At 40.6% G+C, this 21,794-nt stretch overlaps 1 protein-coding gene across 2 annotated transcripts in view; it reads right to left on the minus strand.

Moving 5' to 3' along the window:
- Positions 1-21,794, minus strand: part of ARHGEF33 (Rho guanine nucleotide exchange factor 33) — a 46,371-nt gene that overhangs the window by 16,832 nt on the left and 7,745 nt on the right. For both annotated transcript variants that reach the window (XM_065891539.1, XM_065891540.1), the window contains exons 3-11: positions 19,381-19,545; positions 18,952-19,073; positions 17,922-18,064; positions 15,387-15,446; positions 14,334-14,558; positions 9,225-9,354; positions 3,549-3,681; positions 1,960-2,043; positions 775-858 (exon numbers count right to left, since the gene is read on the minus strand). In XM_065891539.1, the coding sequence (XP_065747611.1) occupies positions 775-858; positions 1,960-2,043; positions 3,549-3,681; positions 9,225-9,354; positions 14,334-14,558; positions 15,387-15,446; positions 17,922-18,064; positions 18,952-19,073; positions 19,381-19,545 (1,146 nt within the window). The remainder of the gene's footprint in view (positions 1-774; positions 859-1,959; positions 2,044-3,548; positions 3,682-9,224; positions 9,355-14,333; positions 14,559-15,386; positions 15,447-17,921; positions 18,065-18,951; positions 19,074-19,380; positions 19,546-21,794) is intronic.

Genomic DNA, 21,794 nt, shown 5'->3' on the forward strand with positions numbered 1-21,794 from the left:
CTTATCTTAAAAAATGTTAATAATGCTACCTATTTCATGGGATTGTTGAAAAGATTAAATTAGATAATTACTGTGAGAGAATGATTTTAAGATCTAAAGCCACATACAATTGAAAGTCTTTTTAATATTAATACTGGGCTACTTCTACCTGAGACAAATCCCAAGCATTTCTGAGATGCTTTCACTGAATTACTTAAGAAGATCAGTCAGCAATTAAACCAGAGCAGGTGGGTGGTGGGAAGAAGAGGGGCTGGTAGGGGTGTTGATGAGTCTCTTTCTCAATTCTACTGCCTCCAAGATTCTACAAACCCTGCGGGAAAATGGTGTGAAGAAGTCAGCTCATCAGCTTCTCCATGCTTCTCCTGTGACACAAGACGTAAGCACAATGTATTGTAGACTCTTGGACGCAAGCCAAAAGGAAGTAGTAGTCAGGGGTGCATTTAGATGGCTGTAGAACCAAGGTGGAAGGGACTGAATAGGTATCCAGGGTCTGGCAGGAGCTGCCATAGAAAGATCCTGGATCAGCATAGGTGTGAATTGCCAGTCAATGAAGGTAGAACTTCATTTTTGGCGTCACGAGCCAAATATTTTTAGAGAATGAGATTTTAGCTCATACCACAAGGTGGAGATGGGGTGAGCATAACAATCTAAATCATTTAAACACTTCTTAGAAATATTAATGATTCCTTGACCCTTCACAGTGTCTTTCATTGGAAGCCAAAAACACCTGTTTAGCATGAAAATCAGTTTAGTGGCTTGGCCAGCCATACCTACCTGCAGATGGATCAGATACTCAGGGATGCGCTGAACTATGTGAAAAAACAGTGTATAGATGTCAGACTTAATCTCTTCATCACCCTGAATGAAAGAAAGTTGGAGTCAGTCTTCAGCGTCCCCCCAGCTCTGGCTGTCAAACCCCAGAGTCAGTTCCCCCAGAGTAAGAAGGGTTTACTCTCTTCTCTGAAGAGAATTTTCTTCATCTAGAGTGTCAGGCAGCATTGATCTGTTGGGGGACATGCTCAAGGAGACACCTCGTCTCTAACAGGGAGCATGTCATATACTTGTTTAGAATCCACCCAAGTTTCCCAACGACTCCCTCCTCTTCCCCACCCTCCGACACCATCTTAGCACAGTGGGCATCCAGTAGATTATATATGAGTTGACTAAGTTCATTACGGTTCTTCAGCCAGTAATCTTTACAGTGGTTTACGAATAGGCACTAAGGGTGGATTGGAGCCTCATGAGAAAGGGGAAGGGAGTATGATTAGAAACTGGTCAGCTGGCCTGGCAGCAGGAAACATGCTGGACTTTTTCCATGTCCCTTCCCCTCCTTTCCCTTACTCAAATATTTGCTGAGTGCTAACACGTGGTTGGTATTGTACTGGGTTGGGAGCAGTAGGGGGTTGAAGTAGAAAGTTAATGGAGCCTCTCACCTCTTGTGAAACTTGATTAACTCCTAGCTTTAGAGCTCCTGATATGGTTCTTTTCTACTGACCTAAAATAACTAGAATTGTCTTATATTTACTTATTGAGCACCTAATATATCACTGCAGAAGCGATACTTAAAGCAACATGACTAAAGCCATTTTATAATCTTATAAACTGACAGATACAGGATAACATGAGTTTAATATTCAGTTCATATTGTCTGAGCCTGTAAAGCCCCAAACCCCTCAAGGCTGCAAAGCTGCAGTCTGAAGATCTCTGCTTAGAATAGCTGTTTACTTTGTCTGTATTTCCAATGGAATGGAACAGAGGGTCAGTAAGGAAGAGCAAAGACCAAAGCAATGGCACTGATCCTTGAGCGGGCTCCTTTAACCCCAGGGAGGAATGTCAGTGGCTCTGTTCAAGCCGTTCCCCAGCCTGGAGAACAAGCTCAGCGTGCACGTGCTGTAGTTTCTGGGTAGATGAGCAACATCATATAGTTACACATGTAACCAAAGGACAGTGCACACATACCTCCTTCAGAACAACCACGTGAACCAAAGAGATGCATTCTGGCAGGTCCCTCAGGTAAGCAACATAATAATCCAAAAAATTATTCTTGAAAACAAGCAGAAAAAGGCATGGTAAGAACCTGGAGACAGGAATGATAGCAACTAATATGTTTACAGAGTCATGCATATTAAATGGAGTACTTTGCAGAGATGATTTTAATCATTCATTTAATGTGTGTAGTAAATTTTTTTTAATTCACCTTAAAAATCTTTGGTTTTAAGGAAAATATTCCTGTGGATTTGGAAAACAAAACTCAGTATCCCTGCTTTAACGAGAAAGTGAAATGATAAACCAAACTGGAGGGAAGGGGCCATGTAAGTTGAAAAATATTTTTAAAAGCTGTTCAGTGATAAAAATGCATATTTTGTTTTTTAATTACTTTCATTAGTGATGAAATGCTTCAATCATCTACATCTAAATGAGGAACTTTGTCAAACTCACCTCATAGTTTCTAGACCAGGGATTCTCAACTTTTTCCACTAATTGCATATTCACCTATGGAATATCCCCTCAGGAAAACAGTTCTCACCTTTCAAAGTTATACTCCCATAGATATAACAATTTTCAGCTCAAGAAAGCATACTGGATACAAATGAGTAAAAGTGATATTAGAGGGATAGTATTACATCCACTCTATACAAGTAAATAATTTGTAAATTTTGTATTATTAATCACAGCTGAGAATCATCGATATGCAGAGGTTAACTGCAGGCAAAATCTGGCTTGCAGACCAGTTTTAATTAGCCCACACAATATTTTTAAAATAAGAAAATTTCGTACAAAATTCTGGATTTCCAGCTTCTCTTAAAATATCAGAAGTTCTGGTAACTCTAGTCCTTTTTTCCTGCATAACAACTGGATAAAGCTGAGTAGCTATTCTTTGTTGAAAGCATATGTGCTCCACTTACGCTCACTTCCCCACAGTCCACACTGTTTTACATTCAGCTCACTTCTCCTCACTAATGTCATTGTCTGGCCCTATAGGCATTTGAGTTTGCAACTTGTGGCCTAAATCATACTTTCTTTGAAGAACATTATAGAGATTTCAAACCTTTCTCCACGGAAGTGAAAACAAAAAACATTCCAGACAAATAGCTGCCCATCACATTTTAAAAAATCTCTAGGATATGAAATTGTGCGTGAAAGTATATACATATATACAGACTCTCATATATTTATGTTATATGTATGTATGGATATATATGTGCGTGTATATATACTTATACACAAATACACACACATACATACACATACACGTACATATTCAATGGGGGCAGTTATAGTACAGTGGAAAGTGATGATCTGGAAGTTAAAAGACTTGGGTTCTAGCCACAGATCTACAAATATCTAGATAGCTGGGTGATTTCAGCCAAGGCTTTTAATTTCTCTGAACTTTATTTCATTATCTGTAGAATGAGGGTTAGACTAGATCTCGGGAGTTCCTCTAACTCTGAAATTCACTGGTTCTAGATTCTCTATTAAGAGAAACAGACAAGGGAGACACAGACACATATAATTCAAGTTTATAAAGGATTAAGAAAAAAACTTACCTCATCATTTGTTAACTTAAGGAATAAATCTCCAAGGACCCCTTGGCGTGGCCACTTCAAGACCCTTTCCTGCAGAGCGTGAAGCAAATCCAGGTGCTGCTGGACAAGGTACCGTAAAGAGCCAGGGAAGAGGCTTGGAACAGAATAGACACACAAACCAGGTGTAGAGAAGAAAAGGCTCTACAAGAATACATGGAGCAGGTCCCATTTTCCCAGCCATTCAAAATATGTTGAGTCACAGGTCTGCCTTTAGTATTCAAAAAAAAGTCTGTCATCGTCAACCTCACAGCAGATATCCTCAGACTATAGAAAGACCCTTTTACTGATGGCTCCTATACGAATGTATTGAACTAGTAAAGGGCACATCACTTGAATGGCCTTTTTAAAGCTTAACTGGTACACTCTTATTTATGTGACAGTGGAAATTTTAAGGGAAATCTTTTTCAACGTTTTAAGGTTATTCCCACTTGATGTGCAAATTGTCTCTTCTAATTAATGTTGCAGATGGGGACACTAAGGTGGCACTGGGTCATTCTTAGCTACTGGTTAGGAGACTGTACTTAGGTAAGGAGGAATTTTGTTTAAAGCTGGCAACTGAAAGCTCAGAGGATGAGGGCATAAAAGTGTTCCTTTTCCCCTTTCCTTCAGTTTCTAAGAAGAATCTGGGCAAGGATGGAGTCTTGCCGGGGGAGGCTACAAACTAGGCCTGGCCTGCTACTCCCAGGAGTTCTGCTGAGCCCCCTTCCTTCTCTCACATCCCCCCAGCCATCTCAGGGTGCCTCATTTTTTTCAGAGGAAATGAAGGAAAGACGAGAGAAGTTAGAGGAGGATGGGGGGAGAGGAAAGACAAAGAGAGTCATAGGAGGAAGAAGAAGGGGGATTGGATGGAGAAGGGAGGGAGCAGAGGCCTGTAGGAGCGAGGAAGGAAGAAACAGAAAGAGTGAAGTCTTACTGGGCTACAGCAAGGATTTCAGCTCCAGCTTGGTAACTTAGGGAGATTGAAAATAGGTTACCCTGTGCTTTTAAGACCACAGGGTTTTGGGGAGGGTTTGTTTGGTTGGTTGGTTTTTTGTTTGTTTTTTCTTTTAGGTAAGAAGTAGATTTATTAATATTCTTTGTAAAGAGGTTGCAGGAAAATTGGGGTGCAAGAGAATGGTCATGTCCCAGGTCTCGGGCGGGTCCCTGGGACAGGCTGCCAAGTAAGCATCCTTAGCTTCACGCAGCAAAGAATTCAAGGGTTAGCCGTAGTAAAGTGAAAGCAGAGATACACATTCCATAAGCAGAATGCAGTCCGTCTCAAAAGGGGAGAGCGGCCAAGACCACAAGTTTAACAAAGAAGAAAGTGATGGCCTGCTTGTTGCTGAGAACCAAACTTATTTGGATATTTCCCCAGAGTCTACTGAGAGTAAATTAGTGGACAGTTGGGGTGCTTTGCCAACAGCAAACAAGCAGACCTTTGCTGAGAACAGAAGGAAGGATGCCAGTTTGAAAGGAGGTGTTTTCAACCCATCTCCAGGCAAAGGAGACTCCCCCGTGATCGTAGCTCAGAGAAGACACACAAATGCTGGAATGGGATACCCAGCCTCCTGTGAAAAGATACAAGGATTCCTTCCACCCCCATCTGACCAGCCCCTGTGCCTCCACACACGCAGAGCCAGCTGATCCATAAGTGTGGGAGGAGAGGCCTGTGCTAGGCTGGTGCAGTGGGCTCAGAAGATCTAAGTAATCCCTGTCCAGACCAAAGGAAATTTGTAGGAGTGGCTGGGAGACAGTCTTGACTGGGAGAAGACCGTAAATCTGATGGAGGAAAGCACAACTGATCAAACTGAAAGAGTGAAACACTGCACCAGCAAAAGATCTAGATGTGAAAGATTTCTCCCCACCCAGAGGCTGACAGTGACTTTGGGTAATATTCCTGGTGTGACACTGAGAGATGTTAGGGCACCGTGGTGAGATATGACTTTGTGATGGGTTGTCACTGTAGGTTATATAATACGTCTTGGGTTATCTCTTTTCTTTTTCTCTCCTTCCGTCCTTTCCTGTCCTGTCCTGTCCTTTTTCTTTCCTTTCTAGAAAGCTGCCTTCTGCTACACTGTGGCCAGTGTACTTGCAGAGTTGACAGCTGGTAACTTGGTTGGAATCCAGATGTCTCCTGGACTGTCCACTGGGCTAACAGAGTAAGGTTTCAGGATGAGGGTCAGAAAAGGCTAAGGCTCCCATCAAGCATCATGGAAGCATGTAAGTTACATGAAGAGCAATGGTTTACAGTGGGTTCTGTACCAAATATTGAAAACAGGCTTTAAATTTTTTTTTAATTTAATAAGGTTAATATTTGAAATCAGGGAAGAGTGTGGACGAGGTAAGCCAGGAAGTGGAGAGCAGAGGGAGAAAGAAGCAAGAAGCATAGACACACTTAATCTATTTCACTATTTTGCCTGGAGCCAGACCTGACTCCCAGAAGCAAGTTTTTCATTAAGACAAAAGTATTACGTGCTCAACTTATTTTCTCTTCCTTACCAGGGGTGAGATTATGGCAACATGAGTAGTTTATTCTTTCTAAAGCCTTCAAAGTAATTTCGGCTCCCGCAATACAGTACTCAAGCAATGAGAAGAATAAACTAAAAGCAATCAATGAAAATCCAGTTATAGTTTCAAATTAATAACTTAGCTCTTAAGTCAAAACAGCTCCTGAGCTTCAGCTGCAAGGTGAGGCATCGATAATTAAAATATGTGCCACCTGGTGGTGATCTGAAGCACACAGCTCGCTGAGCTCTTGGTAGATGTGGCCCTGGAGTTTAGCTTCTAAGGCTAACTGGCAATCCTGTGGGGCTGACTTTGTCCCTCCTGATAAGGGGTCAGACAGGACTGTTTGAGCCTGAGGTTGTGGCTCTGTGTGCGTGAATCATACCGGAAAAAGCCAAGAGCTCCAACTTCTGTGATCCTCCTACAAATGGACAGCAGCCTGCACATCCCCCTCAGGCTTCAGCAGGCAGCCTTTGCCCCTGTAGCGTCAGGCCCTTTTAGCCAGGGGCAGGGCTGGCTTGAAACAGCCTGAGGAGACTCCTGAGTGCTTCACATTTTTCTGCGGAAAACCTGAAGTTTTATTTTATAGGCTTGAGAAGACGTGGCAACCTCAGGTTTGAGTGTCAGGTATGTAGTTGTAGTGGGTGTTGTTTTCACCCCCAGGTGACTTTTCAGTGAGGGTAGAAGATGCAGAAGGCTTGCATGTTTGTGATGGGAAAAATAGTAAATGTTAATAACTTAATTTTCATCTTTGCATGGGAGGAACAATGCCAGTAGGGAAGAGGAACAATCTCATTCTGTTTTGTATTTCATTCAGCTGGTCTATTTAAATAAAGTACAGCTGGAGGCTTCAGAAAGCTTAAAAAAAAAGAAACATAGTGAGTAAAGGAGGAGGATGAAGATCTAACCCCAGGTAGGAGAAGGGCAACATCGCAAACCTCAGAACCGGAGATTAGCACTAAGAATCCTAAATTGAAGCTTTTCTCTTCTTGGGCTATGAAAACAAAAAAGAGGTTGCTTAGCCGATAACTAACATGAATAGCATTATCATGGATACGAGAAATAGCCATTTTCTTACTTTCATTGAGGATGGCATGTTAATTTTTTTTAATCTCAGGATTTTGGGGAAAGGCCCACTTCTTCCTCAGTAATGGGTCATGAGAAGTAGAAGTGAGGGCAAATAGAAAAGAGCTTCCGTGAGCTAAGAATATATCCCTACCTGACAAGTCAGCTGAGATCTGAAGTAAGAACTTATGGGCGGTTAAGAGAGAAGCATAAGTTGTGAAATAGGAAGAGACAAGGTCGGCTTCTGGCTGAGGCACTTGGCATATTGCTGTTAGTCAAGGTGGTATCTTTGCAATCACATGGTCCTGAGGGAAGCAGTGTGGTGTCGGAAGAGCAGGAGACACAGGGTCAGACGGGCCTGGGCTTCAGTTCTGGCACCTGTTGGTTTTGTGGCTTTAAACCCTAGACCTGAGTTTCTTCATCTATAAGGTAGGATTCACAGGGTTCTTGTGAAGATTTCATGAAGTTAATATAAATGAAGTGCCAAGCATGGGGCCTGGTTACTGTATTCCAGAGCAAACAATCCTCTCTCTCTCCTTGCTCCATCCCCACATTTTCAGAGACTGGAAAGAGATGCTGCTGGCTTAGAATCTTAGATGTGGAGGCAAAGCCCATCAAAAGGTATACTGGGTTTTACATTGGTTTTAATGTAAACTGAGCAAGTCTTTGGCAACAGCAAGGTAGCTAGAGGCCGGAGAGACTTCTCGGAGGGCTGAAGGGGCAATCTGGGAGGGTAGGACAAGCTCGATTGGGGTGAAGGAGGGGGAATCAAGTGGCCAGAAGGGAAAGGAAGGACCAGCAAGAATCTAGGTGGCCGCTGAGAGAAAGTAAAACCCAATCCAGAGCCTCTCTTGTTCACAGCTTTAAGTGTCACATTACCCTTTCTGCTCCTTGCTGCTTTCTGTTTTGTTTACTCATAATTCTTTATTTTAACAATGAATATTCCTTTTTTTAAAGAAATTTGTTCCTTTTTATTTATTTTTTATATTTTGGCCACACCGTGCAGCATGTGGGACCTTAGTTCCCCAACTAGGGATCGAATCCGCGCCCCCTGCATTGGAAGCACGGAGTCTTAACCACTGGACCGCCAGGGAAGTCCCAGTGAAACAATTCTTGAAAATTGTTAAGCCACTGGTGGATTTGTCAGGGAATATTTTCTTACCTCAATCACCCAGATAGGGGGAGCATTGCGTTTTGGTGACTGGGTGTACTGCTGGCAGCTGCAAAGCCAAGTAAGATTGGGGGGTAGGGGGAGGTGATAAGAATCAGGAAAACATAGTTAGGGCATCCCACAGTTTATGGCCACCAGTGTATAATACCCGACAGAATGCTTAAAGTCGCGATGCTGTATTTGTCTCCAGTGGTCTATCACCCAGACTTTTCATTTATTTAGATTGGCCTTTTCCTCAGCGGATCTGGATTATTACATCTTTATTACATTAGTCCTTTCCCACCAAATCATAGTTTCTCTTTCCTGCTTTCTCTCAACAGAGAGGCAAGCAGAGCAAATCTGAAGTTTGGAAACAGATATAGATGGAGGAGTGTTGTACCCTTGGGGCTAGCAAGCTGTTGTAACCCATCACAGGCCCTCTGGAAGCACTGCGCCACAACACAGGTGCATACACACACGACTCACACATCATCCAGGATCACGTGAACAAATAATGAGAAAGGTCCAAGTTCATAGCTATATCAGCCCTGTATCGTTTATCTAATGGCCACTTCAAACCTCCATTGCATCCATTCCCTGTACTTTCATAAGTGATTCCAGGGGGCCTTCCAGGATCCCAGTGGAACATGCAGATGGCAACAGACAGGAATGCCTCCCTCACTGTAGCATTTATTCCTCTTTTAGGTTCTTAACAGACAGGCCAGGGACACCGAAAGCCCCAGAGACTACACTCATTTTCGTATCTGCTCAGAATCTAAATTTGAGACTTGCCAAGGGTTACCTGCTGTCACTGATATTCTCTTTTCAAAGACTATTTCTGGAACTCTTTACAGGTCCCAGAATTCCCAAAGTGGAAACAATAAACAACTTACCTTAAATTTTAATCTGAAAAGCAAAGGCAATGAATACAGGGATACCTTCTCTCTTTGGAATTCCTCTTTCCATCTGACCCCTGGAATGTTGCCTTGATCTTCAGGATCAGAGAGATGTTAATGACATATTTTCTTTCTGATTCAAGCAGTTCCAAAGCCACAGTCTGTCTTTTAGCTTTAAAAACAAACCAAGGAGGGAATTTTAGTTAACCACTCTTCCCTGAAACATCATTAAATGTTAGAAAGCAATCGAGAGATATTGAAAGCAATATAAAGAGAAACCAACAAGTTTTTGGAAGATGTAAAACAGAATGGATGCATGTTTATTAATTCAGCAGAGTAAAGGGCACAAAAGCCTTTACTTTGGTGTTTTCATCTGAGGATGGGAAATCGGCTGAGAAGCAGAAAGGCTCAAGGATTGGAGGCACCAAGGCACCACAGAACGTACAAATAAGGGGCAGTGCTGTAAACAGAAATAGTCCACATAAAGTGCAATTGATCCTCCAGCTCCCCACCTCCATGCCAGATGGCTTCCTCATTTCCACCCGATGGGAAATGAGAACAATTAAACTAGAGAAGCCTGAGTCTCTGGTATCTGAGCTAACATTAGACATAGTAGAGGGCAGAGTTGAGATGCTTAAATGAAAACAAAGGGACTCAGAGAAGGCTTGCATAGGGAACAGTCAGACTCCTCTCAGCCTCTTGCGTTGCAGGTCCCAGAATGCCAGCAGCCAGACTTACACTGTCCAGGTAGGAGAGGGGAGAACCTTCCACTGGAGAAACTGAACTGCCCAAGTGAAAAAGATCTACAAACACTGACATAAAGAGGTCACCTATCAAAAAGGTAATTTGCCACCTGTTTAGCAGATAATGAAGCCCACTTATTGATAAGCTTAACCAACACAGAATTTTCAGGTTTTTTTAAATTTAGGGCCTTTTTCTTGGATATAAATAATTAGCTAAGAATCCTCAGACATTTAATCAATCTTACATCATAAAAGAAAGAGAAGGAAAAAGTATATACACATATTTTTAAAAGGAGGAGGGGGACTTCCCTGGTGGTCCAACGGTTAAGACTCTGCTCCCAATTCCTGGGGCCCGGGTTTGATCCCTGGTCAGGGAACTAGCTCCCGCATGCCACAACTAAGAGCCCACGTGCCGCAACTAAAGATCACGCATGCCACAACTAAAAAATCTCGCCAGCCACAACAAAGATCCCATGTGCTGCAACTAAGAGCTGGAACAGCCAAATAACAACAAAAAAAATTTTTTAAAGGGACTTCCCTGGTGGTGCAGTGGTTAAGAATCTGCCTGCCAGTGCAGGGGACACGTGTCCAATCCCTGGTCTGGGAAGATCCCACGTGCTATGGAGCAACTAAGTCTGTGCACTGCAACTACTGAGCCTGCGTTCTAGAGCCCTTGAGCCACAACTACTGAGCCCACGTGCCACAACTACTGCAGCCCTCGCACCTAGAGCTGGTGCTCCACAACAAGAGAAGCCACCGCAATGAGAAGCCTGTGCACCGCAAAGAAGAGTAGCCCCCGCTCACCACAACCAGAGAAAGCCCATGTGCAGCAACGAAGACCCAATGCAACTAAGAATAAATAATAAATAAATAAATGTGTGCTTTAAAAAAAAAAAAGGAGGAACCGTGAATAAACAGAGACAATGCAGGAAACAAAAGAAACCTTTTTAAAAAAAAATCTTATGGTTAATATCCTCAAAGAGTTACCAAAAAAGTTCTAGCCATTTAATAATGACATTACCCTATTTTTTAGAAAAGAACAATCCAAAAAAAGAAGAAACTTTTTGGCATTTTTTAAAAACAGATAAAAGAGTAGAAGATAAATTCAAGGAAATCTGTCCACCCACCTCTGCTCTCCTCCCACCCAAGAAAGAGACATACTGAAAAAGATGGTAACAGAGAAAATCAATCTAGGAGATCCAGCATCAAATTAGTAGAAGTTTCAGAGGAAAGAAAGAAAATGAATGAGAAGATATTATCAAATTAAGAATAGAAAGAAAAAAAAAATACCAGGACATGTATTTCCAGAAGAAAGGGCCCATTGCACTCAGTATAATTAATGAAAAAGACTCATATCATTGTAAGGTGTACCACATCACTGTGAAACTTTAGCACACCAAAGATAAAGAGAAGATCCTAAAAGTTACCAGAGAGAAAAATCAGGTAACGTGCAAAGGACTGGGGATTAGAATGGTATTCAACTTTTCATTAGCAACATTAGAAGTTAGAAGACAATGGAACAATTGCTTCAAAATGGTAATGGAAGATGATTTTATATTCAGCTAAATAAACTATCAACGAATTACATGGACGCTACCAGACTTTGTGTTCCATCAAAAAAGGAGTAAACCAAGGAACCAAGAAGGATATGCAAAAAACTCCACAAAACCCCAAATAGGAATCTAACATAGGAGAAATTTGAAGGAAATTCCCAGGAAGACTGAGGAGTCACAGGAGTGCAGCAGTGCAATGAGCCAGCGTGGAGTAGGATGACAGAGGTCTCTAGGGCAAACGTTTTTGTAAAAAAATGTAAATGATAGATTTCCTGTTACACTGCTAAGAAAAATTAAAGAAGACCTGTATAAAAGGAGATATATACCACGTTCCTCAACTGGAACATCAGTACTGCCAAGAGGTCAATTCTCTACTAATCGGAATAAAAAGAATACAGAGTCTAGAATTAGACCCACCCGTATATGATCACTTGACTTTCCCTATTCAGTTCAATGTGGAAAGGAAGGTATTTTCAATAAATGGAGCTGAAGCAGCTGAATAGCCATATGGGAAAAAAATGAACCTACACTCGCACCACACGTCAAAATTTATTCAAGATAAGTCACAGACCTAAATGTGAAAGCTAAAACTGTAAAGAGTTTATAAGAAAACATACTAGAATATCTTTGTAACCTTAGAATAGGCAAAAAATTTCTTGGAAAGACGCATAAGTCACAAGCTATTTTAAAAGTTTAATATTGATAAATTGAACGTCATTAAAATTAAAAACATCTGTTATCGAAAGACTTGAGAAAGGGAAAAGGTAAGCCAGAGAATGGTCTCAACATGTCTGTCTGACAGAGAACTCATATTCAAAATATATTAAGAAATCCTACTAATAGGGAATAAAAAGATAACCCAGTTTAAAAGTTGGATAAAGGACTTAAATAGTACTTCATAAAAGAAATTATACAAATAGCCAATAAGCATATGAAAAGATGCTCAACATCATTAGTCCCCAGGTAAGTGCAAGTTAAAATTACAATATGGGGACTTCCCTGGTGGCGCAGTGGTTAAGAAACCACCTGCTAATACAGGGGACGTGGTTTCGAGCCCTGGTCTGGGAAGATCCCACATGCCACGGAGCAACTAAGCTCATGTGCCACAACTACTAAGCCTGCGCTCTAGAGCCCACGAGCCACAACTACTGAGCCCGCATGCTTCAACTACTGAAGCCTGCGCACCTAGAGCCCGTGCTTGGCAACAAGAGAAGCCACCGCAATGAGAAGCCTGCGCACCGCAACGAAGAGTAGCCCCCGCTCGCCACAACCAGAGAAAGCCCATGTGCAGCATTAAGAGTCAGTGCAGCCAAAAGAAACTACAATATGATACCAGGACACGTCCACAAGCATGGTGCAAATTTAAAGGCTGGTCATAGTGAATATTGAGAAGGATGTGAAGCAACTGGGACTTTCATTCATTGCTGCTAAGAGTATAAAATGTTCCAACCATTTTGGTAAACTGCTTGACAACTCCTTTTAAACTTAAACATAATCCTATTCTATAATCTAGATAGTCTACTCCTGTGTATACACCCAAGAGAAATGAGGGCATACACTAAAAAAAAAAAAAACCTGTACAGGAATATTCATGGCAGCTTGCTTTATAATAGCCCTAAACTGGAAACAATCCGTATGTCCAGTATCAGGAGCATGGAAAAATTATGGTAAATTTATTCAATATGATTAATAAAGAGGAATAAACTATCGAATGAATTACACACAACACATTATGTTGAGAGAAAGAGGCCAGACACAAGGCTATATATTGTAATATTCCATTTATATGGAGTCAAGAACAGACACAACTAATTTATGGTGACAGAAGTCAGAGTAGTTGTTCTGTGGGTGGATATTGCCTGGAAAGGTGCATGTGAGAACATTCTGGTGGTAATATTTCTATTATTAGAAATATTAATATATTTATTATACAGGTCTGTATATCATGACCTGGGTAGTGATCACAAGGGGGACAGTGAGCTTAAGCTTGAGCTTTGTGAATTTTACTCTATGTAAATTAACCACCGATAAAGTACTGATAGAAAAATAGAAGCATGAACTCTTTTTAAAACATGGAAGCAAGCATCAGAAAAAACTGTCAAAAGAATTTAAAGTGGTTGTTATTGGTCTTCATAATAAACCTTTTAGTATTATTTAATTTTTCATGTATTTTATAATAACAAAAAATTTTTAATTACCTCCCACAAAACAGAGGGATATGCCATTGTCTGACATATATCAATAGTAAGTGCTCAGTGATGATTTATGATTTGAAGGAAAGGAAAGAGGGAAAAAAGGAAGAAGGGAGAACAGACCTTATTGCAGTGTTTGGTGTTTTGGTGGTGGACTCCTGATACAAGATTTGTATATTGAACATTCCCTATCACTGAATAAATAGATCACAAAATTCTGCCCTCTTCTCCACTAACCTTATGCCATTTTTACAAAGCACTACATTACTAAATGTCATGGATACCCAGAATCAAGGTGGTGGTCCCAGTTGGCCAAGTGACCTCAGGTGAGTCCCTTCACCTCCAAAGACTTTAGTTTGTTCATCTCAAAAGTAAACCAGAGGCTGGCTGGTCTCATAGGTCCACCGCATCTAAATTGCCCCTTGGGGGCTTCCCTGGTGGCGCAGTGGTTGAGAGTCCACCTGCCGATGCAGGGGACGTGGGTTCGTGCCCCAGTCAGGGAAGATCCCACATGCCGCGGAGCGGCTAGGCCCGTGAGCCATGGCCACTGGGCCTGCGCGTCCCAAGCCTGTGCTCCGCAACGGGAGAGGCCACAACAGTGAGAGACCCGCGTACCGCAAAAAAATATATATAATAAAAAATAAATTGCCCCTTGGGACTTACCAGCTAAAGAGGTTTCACATAAAATGTTTTCCAAGGAGCTGTGTCTGCCCTGGCCAGCTTCCTTGAGTTTATCTGGGTGGTCTTTCGTGACATATTCTTCACCCCATTCTTTACTATCCTTTGGCTGCCTCCACACACCAGGTGGAAGATGGCCCTTGTGTTGGATATCAGCCGAGAGGCAAGTCTTAAGGTTTTCTTCTGCTTCTGGAGTTGTTGGGTTCATTCCTGAAAAATAACATCTGCCATCAAATTCTGATCGTTTAAAGATTATATTTGTTACGAACTCTTAAATATTATGCCTCTGCTTGGGTACAAGTATCCCTTGAGGATTAAATATATCAATTAAGGATTAAAAGCCTCCACAGTTGCAAAGCATCACCTTTCTCTGTTTGTGGTCTATGTTCTCACTCTTTGTACACAGTCTCTACTGAATAAGGACTTTTAAAAAATAAATTTATAAAATAATGTAACTAACTTATAATAGTATGTATTGACTCCTCATACCTGCTGCCTCTCAGGTGAGCACACCAGGGAAGAAAATACAGAAAGAGGAGGAAGAAGGGTGCCAAACACAATGCCTTATTTTGGAATTTGTCTTTCTTGGCCCTAACGATGGTAAGTTTCCCAAAGGCAGGAGGAAGGGAGGGAGGGAAGATGAAATAATTTATAAAATTCTGGTGAATTATCACTTAAATAAACAACTTTTAAATTACATAAACTATAAGGTATGTGGTCCATAGAACACTTATGTCATGCTACCTACACCTGTGAGTTCTCAGCAAGTGTAAATTCATTGGTAACTAAAATGAGCCCGAAGGAACCAAGAATACTGGTTTTGTCTTAAACTTCTCTGCCCCTTCTCTCTCTTTGGGTTTCACTGAGTCACCAACCTAGTCCAGCACACGTCTTGGAATCTTAGTAACCATAGTGCTTTACCTCGCTTGGGTTCTTTCATGCCTGGTTTGGGACTTAGAGAGTAGAAACAGGGAAGGTAGAAGAAGGGAAAGGGGGGAATTGCTAGAAGAAAAGAGAACTCAGAGAAGAGCCACTCACCAGGACCTATCATGCCCTTCACATTGCTATCTCCTACATGCATGGATCTGGCCTCTTGAGCTGCAGAAGAAGGAAAGCTTTCAGTCAGTATTCATTTCACTATCGTAGACTGGCACCTGCTATGAGCTAGGGACTGGGATAGACTCACAGAGCTTACCTTTGACTGGGGGAGCCAGAGCAGTTAAAAAAGAAAAAAGAGAATTACAATATAGTATGACAAGTACTATTTTCCCATTTGTAAAAAGATATAATAAGTGATACTTAACTCATAGATAACCCTAAGAATTAAATCAGATAACATTTCTAAACTGTACACAGCAAGAGTTAATTATTGTGTAACTACGATGATGAGGATGGTGATGCTGAGCAGAGCCAGAACGATGTTTTTAAAATGTAAGGCAGACCCTGTCAAGCCTCTGCCTAGCCCTCCAACAGCTTCCCATTTCAGTGTGAAGGCCAACGATCTTAGATTGATCTTAAGGCCCTGGAATACCTGCCCCCCTCCCCTGCCTGATATTTTTCTTTCTTTTTAAAAAAAACAAACCCACATCTCCTATTGTCTCCCTGTTCATTCTGCTTTAGCCCCACTGGTCTTCTTGCTATTGCTTGGGCACATCAGTTATGTTCCTACCAGGACCTTGGGGCTGTTCCCTTCCCTCTACCCAATATCCATAAACTAACTTTCTCACTTCCTTCAGGTCTTTACCTGGCACCCTCTGTAAAATTACACCTCTGTTTCCTTATTTGTCATCACATCTAACATGCTACGTATTTTATTTGTCTTGTTCATTGTCTGCTTCCTTCAGAACAAGAACTCCAAGAGGGAAGGACTTTTTGTTGTTTTGTTCATTATGAAGTCCCACCACCTAAATCAGCGCCTGGGGTGGATGGATGGATAGAAGGAAGGGTAGTGGGACAGCTACACCTTGACTGCAACCTCATGAGAGACCTTGAGCCAGAGGCACCCAGCTAAGCTGTGCACAGATTCCTAACTCAGAAAAACTGACATAATGAATGTTTGCTATTTTAAGTTACTGAATTTGGAGTCAGTAGATAACAATGGCACCATTTTGTAATTAACAGTGGGTAAGCCAACCCTTTCTAAAAGTTTGGTCCTTTGACCCTGAGTTTTAACATAACCTACCACCAATCGTATCCAGAATGTCTTACTACAGCACATTATCCCCAAATTTCTGTAGTAACTCAGTAGAATAAACTATATTATATAAGCCATACCCATATAACAAGTAAGAAAGGAGAATTTGCCACCAAACGGCGAGTTTAAATCCACCTGGGCACTTTGCAAATATAACTTTTAATCTTTTATCTTGTGAACGTGGTCAGCTGCCCCAGGCTTGACATTGATCTGACCTCTACCTTCCAAGTCCATTCTATATTCTTCCCTAACAAGATCATCCTTTTATGTCATGCTGTCTATGACACGGAGCAAAGAAAGTAGGACGACCTGTGATGAACCCACTCCCCAGATGGGTCAAATGAGTTTTCCCAGGCTGTACCTATTGAGTCTCTAAAATAAACTACTCAAATGGGTAAAAACTAAAAATAAAAAAGCAAATCTGTACTTTGAAGTTAATACCTATTAAAAGCCCCTTGATTAGGAGTTTGAAATTCAGTTATCCAAAGCACATTTATTGTCTTTGAATATATGCACCACATTGTTTCTTAAGCCATAAGGGTAGGAAACCACCTGTGCTGCCCTTGAGGAGCTTACAATTGATCTAGAAGTCACTGAGCCTCTTTTGGAGACTTTCAACATGAGACCAGAATAAGAGGAAAATTCATCCAATGTTAATATCTACATTCATGCTCCTTCGTATAAGGTGCTTGCTAGACATTGTTGAGGATACAAAGATGTAGCAAACATGTAATCGAACATGGTTAACAACATCGCTTGGAAAGCCAGTCTCTTCAGTACTGCCACATGCAATTATTTTCTAACATCTGTCCCATCATCCCAGATCAGGGATGTGCCTGTGGCTGTTTCAGCCCACAAACAACACCAGATCAGTTTTCCAGACAAAGGGGAGTACAGAGTTAGATTGTTGCTGACATCACTGCCTGCCAGTTAGAGCAGATATGAATTTCTCATATCCGTGAAAACTTGGCTGAAAAAAAAAAGGAGAACACACAATTTTATGTCTATGCAGAGAGACAAGGATTGAAAATAATGTAGAAAAGAAAACAATTTATTAGAGTGAATAATTTAAAATTTTTTTTCTCCTATGGCTGGTATAGTATTATTGTGCAGTAAGTTATTTCCAATCCATTTGAAACTTAGAATACCCAGATTAGTATTTTCCCCCAAGAGAAAATCTTTTAAAATTGGGCAGACTCTCCCCATCTCTTAGATCCCCTGGATTCTTCTACATTCCAGTTACAAAAGGAAAAATTCTGAGCAATACACCATTTTCCTCTAATAAGGATGGATGATGTAAGCCTATTCTCAACGTTACTTAAGCCCTAGGAGCCAAGGAAGAACTACTTGGCTAATTCAGTATGATGTGTGAACTGTACCTTTTTCATAGGCCTGAGAAGGCAAAAGGTTTGTAAAGTCTTCACTTGGAAGAACAGGTTCAGGGATGTTGATGGAACGGAAAGGACTTCCTTGTGCTTGAGCAGGTCCGGCCTGTGAGCCATGTTCTTCTTTTTGAGTTTTCCTAAGGAAGGAAAACAAAGGCTCTTAATACATGATGGGGGAAGAAGAGAGCAAGTTCAGAATAGGTCAAGAAAACTTCTGAACCCTATAAAATTGCTGTTTTTATAAATTAAAAACAGTTAAATACTAGCAGTTCGCATGACTCATTACCAAAGCTGGAGAAAAAAAATCAAACATCTACAAATCACCTTCTAATTGTCATATCCATATTCATATTTTTCTGTTACTGGCTTCCCTGTGGTCAAGCTCTTCACAGAGTTTACAGTGGTGTCAGTTTGCTTGGGATGATGTACATTCTCTTCACAAACCAACACAAAGGTAGCAGGAAGGAGCAGGTCCTCAACTGAAAACAATGAACCGTTCTCCAGGGTCACACAAATATTATTTCTATTTTAAATCTGATAATATTAAAACATATAACAATGAAGATTATGTCTATTTATTGGTGAAGCTTTACTTGGTTCAACCTGGTTGAGATATTGTTTAACATAAATTTATTTTCAATGGTCAAAGTCAAATAATAGTATTAGAGAAATTTCAGAAAACTAATAAAGAAAGAAAATCACTGGTGACCCCACTATCTTAACACAGTCGTCATTTAAATATATCTTTCTAGTTGTTATTTTACATGTTTTTACAGTTGACATTAAATTCTACATGGCACTTTACATCCTTTTCATTTAACTTCCTATTGTATTAAGTGCGTTTTCTATTACCATTCATTTGTAGTATTAACCAACTTTTATGCTGCCTAGCCTCCATCACATGCTGGCCCATGGAGCCCAGTGGCCAGCTGTACACCAAGAGTGGGGAAGGTGTTCCTGGTGCCTTTTTACAAGCCGCTGCTTACGGGTTTGCCTTTGGTCAATTTTTTGGTCAGACACTCACTTGGCTTTAACTTTTCGAGATTCTCTTCGCTTCTCCTGTTGAAGCTGTTCAATTTTCTGTTGCATTTCTTCTTGTTTGGAAGTGATGGCCTGGATCATTGACATGGCATTGCTCAGCTCTTCCTAAAAAATAAGAATTGATATGTATTTAACCTGGAATATGAAGTATATCTAGTACACAGTAAGCTTTTAATACATACTTGTTGAGTCAATGAATGAGAGATAACAATTTTACTTCTATTGTAGCTTCTAATTTTAACACAGAGATCCAAGAAAGTAAAAACATGATATAGATATTTTTCCATGAAAATTAGTGAATGGGTCAGAGGAATACTCTTGTATTTGGTTGCTAGGCAAAAAGGCAAGTTTTCTACTTCTGTTACTAAGACCAGGAATCTCTCTTGAGCAGGGAAATAGAAGAGGGGCCCACCTTAAAATAGTTCAATGAATTCTTCATCTCAGTAACTTTTTCTTCCATGGAACATCTGCAGCTCTTAACCTTCTCTTCCAAAGCATATTCTCCATGTTGAATTCTTGACAGTTCTTGCATTGCTTCTGTGAAGCCAGTTTTGAGTTCAGAGGCTAGAGCCTGCAACTAAATAATACACAAAGAGTGAATTCAGTTTGCTATAAATGGTATCACTGACACCTCGGACGTTTCTCTTGTCTGAGAAATCAGGCTCTTGAACATGTGCAGAACTCATTTACTAGAAGACTAAAGTTTGGACAACTTAAGGAAACCTTGGCCCCATTCATCTAGGAAAAAGAGGATCTTCTCTATATCACACGTGCTGAAGTTTGATAGTGACAAGAAAGCAAGCAATTTTAATTCAGTTGACAAGTGCTTCTGCAAGCTACTATTTATTCTCACACTTTTGATTAAAAAGAGATTTACTTGAAAAGCAACATATGCGTGTGAAAGACAGTGTTGATCTGTAACTCTTCAAATTCCATGAAAGAAGGGATGTTGAAGAAATTCAGATATTTTTTCCTTAAAAAATGAAATGATAAAAAGAGTAATAATTAAGCATATCTGAATATTTCTTTGAAAGGGAATAAGTTGTTTTTTTTTTTTTTTTTTAAATATTCTTCGATGATATCATGGAAAAGGAGATAATGGTATTTCCAGTGGCAGGAAATAGCTACAACAGTAGAAGTTCAGCACATTGATAGTGATGTGAATCGTCTTCAGCCATCAAGCCCAGTTGTGTAGGAATGCACACTGGATTTTTATTGTCAACTTCCAACCATGAAAAGGGTGTCAATTTTGGAGTCAGATAGGGTATAAATCCTAGCATTCTCCTACAAGTACTAAAACCTCAGCCAAGTTGGTCAACCTCTTTGTAGCAGTTTCCTCATTCATAAAATAGCTGTGATAACATTTCACTAGGCTGTCTTGAGAATTAAATGAGTAAATGTAGGTAAGGTACCTGCCACAGCATATGCTTGTTACATAAAATGTGTTCAAGAAATTTTAATTCTTTTCCCCCTTTAAGTAGCAAATCAGAAAGTTAAGCACAAACAGAAATGTAGAGAAAATGGAGCACTTCTAAAGTTCAGTTTTATTTATTTATTTTTGCGGTACGCTGGCCTCTCACTGTTGTGGCCTCTCCCGTTGCGGAACACAGGCTCCGGACGCGCAGGCTCAGCGGCCATGGCTCACGGGGCCCAGCTGATCCGCGGCATGTGGGATCTTCCCAGACCGGGGCGTGAACCCGTGTCCCCTGCATCGGCAGGCAGACTCTCAACCACTGCGCCACCAGGGAAGCCCCAGTTTTATTTATTGAATAAATGAAAAAAGCATTTTCAACAGACAGAAAGTTAAGATAATAATAACAATAAGATAATAATAACATTACTTTCATGATATTTATGATCTTACACTCTGCTAAGCAGAGGAATGCTTAGCTCCAGATTGCTTTTTACAACAGAACTTTTTAGAAGGTTTATTCTACAATTAAAAGTATCCACCAAGTATGCTTATTTTAAAGGGATGGAAATTAAAGTCCAGGTACCTTAACAAAATTTCTTCAAATGTGTATATCTAAACACTTTTAGAACCTGATTATCCAAATGGTTCCAACTTGCAGTGGCATCTCCAATTATAAAAAGACTTACTCTCCTACACCGTATTTTCAAAATATAGGGTCTTGTGGCTCACTGTGCTTCACAAAGTTTTCTTTCGAGGGCTAGGAGGAGGGGGAAATATGAGGAACCAAAGAGGTCATTCTGAGGGAAAAAGCACGCCCTGTCAAGTGTTTGGAGCTGAAAGATTGGGAAACAACGTGAGCAATCTGTTTTTCATTCCAGTCATTTTTAATTTTAATTAATCTCTGTGATGGATTTCGGCATATGTCCTAATTCAGTTGTCATGATGGATTAAGTCACCAGTTCAACTACATCTGATCTGGTCATTTTCATTATATAAATTCATCTTCTGTGAGCAAAATGAAATCGATGGCCATATAAAATCAAAGCAAAACCTAGGCAAGTTTTAAAATTGAAGGAAGGAAGCCTGACATTCATTCACATTTCCTGCTTGAAAAAAAAAAAAGGGAACCACTTTCCAACAGAAATAGGTTTCATTTTCACTGCTCCCTTAGGTGGATGTGTAGAGTTTTCCCCAGGAGGCAAAAGGAAGCAGCAGGGCCCTGGGGAAAGGATTTTCCTCACCTGTAGAACCCCAGTTCTCAAAAAATTAAGAATTATCAATACATTTCACTAACAGCCAGGTTGTATAGTATAGGGACTTTGGGAATTCTGAAACCACTTAGAGCTATGAGCCCATTTCCTTTCCATGTATTACTTTGAGCTCCCTAGATACCTGCCACTGAAGTAACACTA

This window comes from Phocoena phocoena, chromosome 14 (assembly GCF_963924675.1).
Source record: "Phocoena phocoena chromosome 14, mPhoPho1.1, whole genome shotgun sequence".
Classification (NCBI taxonomy): domain Eukaryota; kingdom Metazoa; phylum Chordata; class Mammalia; order Artiodactyla; family Phocoenidae; genus Phocoena; species Phocoena phocoena.